The 9,502-nt window shown below is 49.1% G+C and overlaps 1 protein-coding gene across 5 annotated transcripts in view; it reads right to left on the reverse strand.

Annotated features, from left to right (window-relative positions):
• Sirpa (signal regulatory protein alpha) overlaps nucleotides 1-9,502 on the reverse strand; it is a 44,378-nt gene that overhangs the window by 33,168 nt on the left and 1,708 nt on the right. Inside the window, exon 2 of one of the 5 annotated variants that reach the window (XM_033761225.1) lies at nucleotides 9,410-9,502. This exon is cut by the window's right edge and continues 1 nt beyond it. In XM_033761225.1, the coding sequence (XP_033617116.1) occupies nucleotides 9,410-9,488 (79 nt within the window). In that variant the 5' untranslated portion in view covers nucleotides 9,489-9,502. Of the gene's footprint in view, nucleotides 1-7,525; nucleotides 7,626-9,409 lie in introns of those variants that run through there. The other 4 variants (XM_010611044.2, XM_010611041.3, XM_010611045.3 and 1 more) reach the window with 4 other exon arrangements.

A 9,502-nucleotide genomic window follows, 5' to 3' on the forward strand; every position in this document is an offset into this window, starting at 1 on the left:
AAGAAATCAACAAATAACAAATGTTGGTGGGATTGTGGGGAGAAAGGAACCCTTTTCCATTGTGGGTGGGAGTGCAGACTGGTGCAACCACTATGGAAATCAATATGGAGGTACCTTAAAGAGCTGGGACTAGAGGTTCCATTTGACCCAGCCATCCCTCTGCTGGGTATCTTTCTAAAAAAATTAAAAGAATCATACCAGAGTGATATATGCACACCCATGTTTATAGCGGCCCAGTTTGTAATAGCTAAAACTTAGAAACAGCCCATTTGCCCATCAGTTGGAGATTAGATAAAGAAGATGTGGTTTTTCTATAAAACGAAATACTACTCAGCCATAAAGAATGAGAAATTAGATTCATTCATAGGAAATGGATACATATTGAGGATATACTCTGAAGTGAAATAAATAAGTCACACATGTGTAAATACCAACTAGTTTCTCTGGTGTGAATAAACTATAATAGCACATAAGATCCTAATGAGGTAACTGACATTGTGAAATGGGAAGAAAAGGGCTAAAGGTGTAGGGAAAGTGGGAAGGGTGGGGGAAAGGTAATAAGGGAAAGGAAAAAAATAGGAGAAAATGAAAAAATGGAAACAAAGAGTTTGTAAATGGGGAGGGGAGGAGGGGGTGAAGGGAGGGCAGGGACAAGGGGGAAAAATGAGAACCAAGACCTGTCATGTAAAGGTACAAGATCCCAATAATGAATGTAACTGTACTGTATCCCTAAAATGTACCAATAAACTCAATTTAAAAAAAAAAAAAAAAGAAGAGGCCATGGAGACCCAGGAGGCAGAATTCAAACCTGGCAGCCCATGACCACTATGTGTGATGACCTCTCCCTGAGAGGGGGTTGCTCTGGCTCTGGCTTCTGCATTCTTGACCTGCCAAGGATGTGCCCACACTTTCCAGGCCAAGAAAAAGGCCCCCTTACAAATGACATGCATTTATAAAACGGCATTTGCCACGGTTTGAGCACACTCTGCTGCCGCCAGCAGACAGTCCCCGGACGGATTTTTCCCCGAGCTGACACTATTCACTGGTTCCTTTTATAGAGCTTTTTGTAGCTCACAAAAGCACTTTCCACAGCTCTTAGATTTTTTTAACCCTCCGCAGGCCTTGTGAGGGAGAAACAGCCATAATGTTTCCATTTTGTAGACGGGGAAACTGAGGCTTAGAGCAGGGATTAGATGCGTGTTACAAGGCACAGAGCCAGGATGTGGTTTGAGCTCGGTCTCAACAGGGTCCCATAGACAGTGTTCTTGCCCTGTCACCCTGCTAGAGGGGGAGCAGAGAAACTATCAAGATAAAGGGCAAAACTGGCACCTGGGCAGGAGGTCAGCAGCGGAAAGCCCTGCCAGAGAGCAACCAGGCCAAGGGGAAGAGTAGCAGAGTAGTGGGCTTCTGTCTCCCCACTGGTAATGGAGCAGGGACTCCACTGCTCCAATGATGATATAATAAAATGATGATGATACAATAATAACAGAAATAGTAACAATGGCTAATGAGCACCATTGCCTGGAGCGTGACAGCTTCACCAACCTCTGCAGGGACCCAAGAAGACAAGCTGTCACCACCCACACCGCACAGAGGACCAAACTAAGGTCAAGAAAGCTCGACCACTTGATCAAGGTCGTGGAGCTGCCAAGGGGTCTGACTCTGTCCCTCCCACTCCTGCCCAGACTACTCCATGCAATGATGATGGCCTTGGGGCAGGCTGACCCCAAGCTGGGCCCTCCCAGCCCAGCCCTGTCCAAGAGTGTGTGCCATCTATTGTGCCAACTTTCAAGGTGCACAGAGCTGCTTACCCATCATGGCATCTGAAGTGGGGCAGGCTGTTCTGTGGGGCTGGAATTTTAAACACAAATCCTGAGCTTTCTTTGCCTCCTCCTCTTGCCCCACCTGGTGCTGAAGCTTCTGTGCTTCTTGCTGTTTAGCATCATGGGCAGGGATTTGTGGACCAGTCCCGGCCTGGGCCACGGAGGTGGGACCGTGTGACCTTCAGGGGACAGGTTTGCCCCTGCAACCTTGTGGCTCTGTCCTCTTTAGAGCGATTCTTATATTTACCTATTCCTCTGCTCAAGCAATATGGATTAACCCCTCTACTGTGGGCCGTGGTTGTGCTAAGGTTCTGTGAGGCCCAGCAGTGAATAAGCTAGGACAGTCCCTATTCTCATGTAGCTTGTATGCTAGTGAGGGAGGCAGCACTGAAATCTTGAAACAAACAAATATAGAAATGGGTAGGAACACTAGGAAGCAAACAAATTTGGCACAGTGATGGAGAATCACAAGGTGAACCTCATTTAGAATGGGGTGGCAGGGAACAGCATCTGTGGAAGTGAGATGGCAGTGGAAACGTGAAGGCAGCCAAGGCCTGAAGAGGTGTTTGAGGAGGAAGACAGCACGTGCAAAGGCCCTGAGATGGGAAAGAAGCCAGGGCAGACAAGGGCCAGAAAGGAGGTCATCAAGAATGAAGCTCATGGAAGCAGGAGAGTAGTAAGTGCTGACGGTGAAGAGAGTGACCTGCTCCTGAAAAGGGCACAGGGTGAGGACTCTGGTGTTAGTCCAAAAGCAGCAGGAACTCAAGAGGTGGGGCACAAGGACAAACTCACTCCAGCTGCCATGGGTAAAGACACCAACAGAGGCAAGAGCAGAAGCAGCAATGAGATACTGCAGCATCTCAGGGCTTGGATTCAAATGCTAGCTCTGCACTTACAAGATCTCAGATAAGTCAATTCACCTCTCTGAGACTCACTTTCTCTGTCCAAATAATAGTTCCCATCTCACAGAACTATGGTGGGAATTCAGTGAGATCATGCATACTGATCCTATCACATGGCCCGATGTGCTCAGTGAACCAGATCCTACTTGTCTGGCCCCAATCTCTCCATCCCTGTTTCCATGCATTGTCCCTATACAGGTCTCCTTGCTATGCCTGGACCACAGCCAGCTCATTCCAGCCCCAGGGCCTTTGTACTTGCTGTCCTTCGGCATGGAAGGCTCTTCTGATATTCCCACAGCTGCTCCCACAGTTTCACCAGACCTCTGCTCCTCAGTGAGGTCTGCTTTCTATCCCCATCTAACTTTCTCTATTTCCTCTTCTTACTTTAGTTTTCTTCCCAGCACTTGTCTCCACCTAACATAATTTGTTTACTTGAGTCCGGTTTTTCTTCTTCACTAGAATGTCAGCTCCATAAGAGCATGTGTTTTTTTGTTTTGTTTTGTTTTGTTTTTTTGCCTGTTTTGTCCACAGCTGTATCCTCCCCAAACACCTGCAGTACAAAGTAGATTTTCAAACTACGGACGCATAGTAGGTGCTCAAAAATATTGTTGAATAAATATTTACAATTAAAAGAGCTTAATAAAGATAGCAATGTTGTTACAAGTGAACTGAGGCTTGGATCCAGGCTTTAACGCTCACAGGCTGTGTAGCCTTGGGAGGAGCATGGCGTGGCTTTGGGGAGCCTCAGTTTCCCGATCCATAAAATGGGGAAGGACTCTATGCTTTGTGGCTCACTGTGAGGATTAAGCAATGCTGCACATGAGGAGATGCACATGAGAGCACAGACTAGGGAGATGATACCCGCTCTAGCACACACTTTACAGTAAGTCCCTCAAGCCCGTGGTCCCAGAAAGGCGAGGGGCAGGTGCTGCAGGAACGGTGGGGAGCTGATCAGTGCTGAAGCTGAGGTACATTGCGTCACTTCTCCTCACTCTGCATAGATTTGAAATTTTCCAAATTAAAAAGACTGAAAAGATAACATGTGTTCAGGGCTTAGTTTGTGCCAAGCACACGTGTGCTGAGTGCCTCCTCCTACCACGGGCTTCCATTTCTGGAGGATACCGAAGATCCGCTTGAAGAATGGGGCAGCAGAGACAGCCCTGGCATCGCATCAGCACCCACGCCATCCAGCGGTCTCTCCCAGCAGGGAGGCCCACTGCTCCCTCCAATCTCCAGCTTCCAATCTCCTTCTGATCCGAACACCTGATCTCTCCTGGCTCCTATGCTGATCTGCAGTATCTAACATCCTCGTTAAAATGGACGTGCCAGGAAATCTTACAGACACAAAAGCCAATTCTGTATTATTTCCCACTTCCACCTCAGCTGGTGTGCATCTCCGTGGATAGAGGACTTGGTGAAACACAAGGCAGGAAAGATCTATCCTGTGGAGGGCACCACCAGAGGACCTGCCCCAGAATGCTGGGAAAATGGTTTCAGCTGTCAAAACAGATATTTTCTTCTCCAGCATGAGGACGGAAGTGCTTCTTGGAAACACCCACTGTCCCACCTTCTGGAGGATACACTGATGGACAGAAATATGAACATAGCCACAAAAGAGCAGGGCACCCCAGCACTTTTGTGCCCCAGTTTTCCTACCTAACAAGCAAGGCTAAGTGATGTCTAAAGAATAATGTGACAGCTACAGCACTGGCCCTGTGGTCGTCTGATTCTGACACTGGTGGCCTTGGCCAACTTGCTTCACCTCTCTGAGCCTCTGTTACCTCACTGATCAAATGAAACAGCTGCTAATGTTGCACACTACCCAGGACTAATGCGGGTACCACAAGGGTCACACCCACCAAGCCCGAGCCCGGTAACCAGCAAGAAATGGTGGTTCCTATTATTACTTTAGTATTTTCTCATGGAATTGAGGGTCCTGACAGATTTTTGGGTTTCATGATGGAAACTTCCAGCACAGCTCAGTTTTTAAAAGGCTTGGCCTAGACCCCAGGCAGCTTGGCATTCTGCCAAGCCTGGCCCTAGGTCCATGTGTTTTCTTTCTCTTGGGCTGCACTGTGAGGTGCTGGATGAGAGGATGGAGCCTCTCCAGCATTCCACAATTCCAGACCTGTGGATCAAGACAAAGCCACCTAGAGGCAGGACACATCCATGGCAGCACTCAGTCCTGAAACCTGCAATTACAGCGTACCAGCCTGGGTTTCTGCGCAACCTGTCCATCCCCCAACAGCACAAAAGCTTCAGAGAAAACATCAAGCAGAGCGACATTGATATTCACTCACTCAGCCACTCCCGGATGCTTCCTGAGTCCTCACTATGCACCCAGCACCCGGCTAGACGCTTTATAGATGAAGAAATCAGAATAAAATACTGATTACAACAGTGGCTAATCTGCACCGAGCGCCGGCTGACTACATAGTAGGCCTGCCTGAAGTGTCATATATGCACACATCCACTTAGTCCTTAAAACAGAGCTGGCAATTCCATCCTTATCTTACAGATGAGAAAACTGAGACCCAGAGCCTCAGCATATTGCCCAAGTAGGTAGTAAGGCTGGGCTAACAGCCAGGACCTTCGGTATTGCGTAGCCCTAGACCAGTGATGGTGAACCATTCAGAGCTCTCAATGATACAAACAGCTCACTGCAGCATAAGTAAAACAGGTTTGCTCTCACTGCACTAACGATGTTTGTCTCTGTGTGGAGAAGTTACACTGTTGCTTAGGTTCCAGAAGCAGGTACGAGAGCTAAACACACAGGTACATGGTCACAAGGAGGATACAGTAAGTAGTCTCACACAGGAGCAGATAAAAATCCATGGTTGGAGGCTCCGACGAAGCAGAAATCACTTAGAGCAGGAGGTATGGCAGGGTTCAGAAACAGGAGGACAAGGAGGTATGGGGAGGTGCATTTCTAATGGCAGGAACAGCCTAAGCAAAGGTTCAGAGATAAGAGATGCGGGTTAGTTTGAGAGACAAACTAAGGCGTTTTGTTCCTTGTTGTGGTAATGTTAGGCAATTATGTCTGACTTTGGATTCCTCCAAGGGGACTCCTCTGGTCTTTCAGACACCAATGTTCCTGAGTAGACAGCAGAGCTCCAGTCCTCAGGGAGGAAGCCCTGTTTCCTGCAGCAACTCAACAGGTCAGCCTGCTGGAAAACATCCAGTGAGAGACAGGGCTTGTCAGGAAGGATGCCCAGGCCCTGCTGTTATTATTATTATTATTTTTTTTTTAAAAAGAAAACCTGGACCAACAGCTCAACAGTTTTGAGCTGGGGAGTGACATGATCAGAGCTGTGCTGACAGGCAAGAAATCTGAGCACATTGGAAAAGAGAAAGGAGGGAGAAACCTTCATCAGTCCAAGTCTACAAATAAGAAAATAACCTGTCGCACTGAGCCATTGGAAGCAGCGAGCGGGTACGTGTGGGATCTGCACAACACTTTTAGACTCCCTTCCTCTCTCACACCCCCTCTCCATCTGTTGCAAAGGGCACCGGGAAGATGCAGGAACATTCCAGCTCTGGGGGCTCCAGAGCTCTGCAGCCCAGATGGGGGTTCACTCCCCATGTTTTGTTACTTGTAAAGGCCAAGGGGCTGCTAGAGCTCCACCCTTGGACAGCTTTCAGGGGACATCTGTGACTCAGTCTAAAACTTCTGCCCAGAGAAGAAGCCTGGCCCTAACTTTCCATTTAAACCCAAATGGGCCCCTCCTCTCACCCTCTCCTTTAGCTTAAGAGTATGAAATACAGATTCAGTCATTTAATTGCTTCCATTGGAGTCACTCAACAGTCACCCTACCTCTTACCACTAGCTTTATGTCCCCAATTTTGGACTCCATTTTCCTCATCTGTGAGATGGGGATAAGAGCCAAATCCTGCATGTTGATGGATGAGATAGCATAGCTAAAGCTCACAGCCTGGAATGCAGTTAACTGCTTAATAAACACTGCTTCTCCTCCCTCTCTCAACACATGGTTCACATTAGGACTTCATCCCTGCTGAATGCAAGCAAAAGAATGAATCACACCATGAGTATCTGCGGGGTTGGTAAAGGAAAAATTAATGGCCAGAAAGTACCTGGAGAACTCATGGCTTTACAAGACCTCCTCATAGCCTAGCCATGGCAGAGTCAAACCCCCAGCCCATCTCATCCTAAGAAAGCGGAAGTGAGAGCAACTTTATCACTCTGGAAAGTACAAAAGAGTCACCAAAATATCAACCCCCATGAAGGGTTAGAGGCTCATGGAGAGCTCCACTGCCCCCAAGGCTGGAACCCCAACTTGGCTTGGCCTCCTTTAGACCAAGGCAAAGGAGTTCATCTGAGGTATGCCTGGAGGTGACCCTGAGGTTCCAAGGCCTAAATGGGTCCAAGCAGGCAGCCTGCAGGTTCAGTGTCAGGCCTTTTAGCCTCAGAGTCAGGAACCCCAGGTGTCCCAAGTCTCTCTCAGCTCAGTTTGTGTCAGAAAATGGGCCCTTACATTGGCTCCAGGAACACAGGGTGATGACTTCATCGGAATCTTTTTAGAATTTCCCTTTGGCAGCCCTTGTGCCAAATGCAATCTTTGGAAACTTTTTACCCACCCCCAACCAGGATAATTCACATGACCAGCACCCCTCACCAGTGATCATGTGAAGCCACAGCAGTCACATGACACCTCCCAGGATGACAGCTCTGAGAGAAACTAGCAGTCATTCAAGCCAAAGCCTCCTTTCTAAGCCTGACATTTAAGTTTCTCACTAGAACAAATTTATTTTCTTAGAAAATTGGACAACTGCCTTTTCTACCTTCCTGTCTTTCTATCGTGTCTCTCTTCTGCTTCCTTGTAAATTCCATGCCACCAATCACAGAGAGAGGAGCCTGAAGTCCCATCTTCTAACCAGTCCAGATGAATTCCATCCTGGGCCAAGGGTACACAGAGAAACACACAGTGAAGGCTGCTGGGAGCTCTGATGGCCATACCTCATCCGTTCCCCACCATCCTCAACCAAGAAATTCATTCTTGCCTCCTAAGATTTATTTATTTTAAAGTTAATCCAGGCCCCTCTGCTGCTCCTACTTTCTCAGGCTATTGATGCTGAATGGATTGGAACGGAAGTTTTATAGTCCAATCTTTACCATTTTATAGATTGTTTTTACAGGCAAAAGGGGGAGATGTGCTAGCAAGAAAGGTGTTGGTGTTCCCAGCCAGCACCCCAGCTAAGGCAGGCTGCCCATTGGAACACTTGTTAATCAGTGTCACTGCTCATTTGCCAGTGACTGAACCACAGGGTCCTGGGCAGAGAAGGGTCAGGAATAGACATTCAGAAATTAACTTGAGCCCAGTTCCCTGCTTTAGGAAAATTAAGCACTTATGAGAGATACCTGTGCATTTCCAAGCCAGGGGGAGGAAGGCAGGGCAGGAGCCTGGAATTTTTGTAGAGATGAATGGCAGGTTTAAGCAGGAAGGTGAAGATGAAATCCACTCAGAGGACAGATGTGAAATCTACCAGCGCTTCTACCCACCCTGCAAGGACCCTGTTTTAACTGAAAAGAACTAGGGGTTGGGGAGCGTCTTGTGGTTTTCAGGGGAAACTGCAGGCAGAGAGAAGCTGCTGTCCAGCCCCCCCCCCACTTCTCTTTCCACCCACTCTTTGCTTAGTTCTCTCTTTCTCCTTGCTATTAGATGGTTACCAGTCTCTAGGCAAACGCGGGTGGGGGTATAGTGAGCTCATCTCTATCTCCCTGCCCAAGAGTGGGAGGTGCAGGCACCCCTCTGCCCAGAATATTGCTTCAAGAGGCCATAAAACAACGTTCCCCAGATTACTTTCCCTCCCCAACCCTATTTCTGTGGCCCCTCAACCCTCCTAGGGGGACCCACAGTTTTGCAGAATCCTTTTAAGAACCAGGACTCCCAGAATGGTGACCTCACCCCTTGGCGAACACACACTAGCTTTCAGAGCCTGCCCGCTTAAGATAGCCAGGTGTCTGATGTAGGCCGACAAAAAGACATGCTGGAGCCACAGGTAACAGCCCGGAGGAGAGACTAAACTGCAGGGGGCTGCGAGGACAGCAGAAGGGAAGGGGCGCAGTGAGCAGCAGGGAGGGGACCATGCTGCCAGAGGCTGTGCCAACCACAGGGACAATCTATCGCAATTTCAGGAAGGATCTGTTGATCACTGCAGCCCCGGGCCTTCCTTCCTGTCTCTTTAGCTCCCCATACACTAACACTGTGGACTCTGCGACCAGAGAGAGCTCACTCTTGCCTAATCCAACAGCCTGTTCCGGTTTCTTTCCACGAAGTGCCTCTGCCTCCACCTCCCTTCGCAGACCCCGATGTCAAACCTGTGGAAAGCATGTGTCTAGCTTCTGCAGACACTAGGGTGCCCAGTTCTGAAAGCCACTGTCAGCCTGCTTCTCCCACCTGGGCAAGGAGTGGGTGAACCAACTCATCCCTAAGCTCCAGACAAGCCTTCATAGGAAGAGTTTTAACCTGGGTTCTAGCCTGGGCTGTGTGACCTTGGCCAAGTCGCCCGCCTTCTCTGGGCCTCGGTGTCTGCATCTGTAACCCTGGTTACAGGCATCTCTCCCCCTATGGCTGTTCCGCAATAGCCGAGCGGCTCCCAGCGGCGGTCTGAGAGGCCCAAGCCCACAGTCTGGGGAGGGCAGAGGCGGAAAGTAGGGTTGCTTACCTGGCCAAGCACAAGACGCGGCGAGTAGCAGGCAGAGCAGCGGCCCGAAGCGGCCCGGGTGCAGGCCAGCGGGCTCCATGGGCCGCGGCTGCG

The sequence above is a fragment of the Fukomys damarensis genome, unplaced genomic scaffold (genome assembly GCF_012274545.1).
Source record: "Fukomys damarensis isolate Sample0158 unplaced genomic scaffold, DMR_v1.0_HiC HiC_scaffold_7, whole genome shotgun sequence".
Classification (NCBI taxonomy): domain Eukaryota; kingdom Metazoa; phylum Chordata; class Mammalia; order Rodentia; family Bathyergidae; genus Fukomys; species Fukomys damarensis.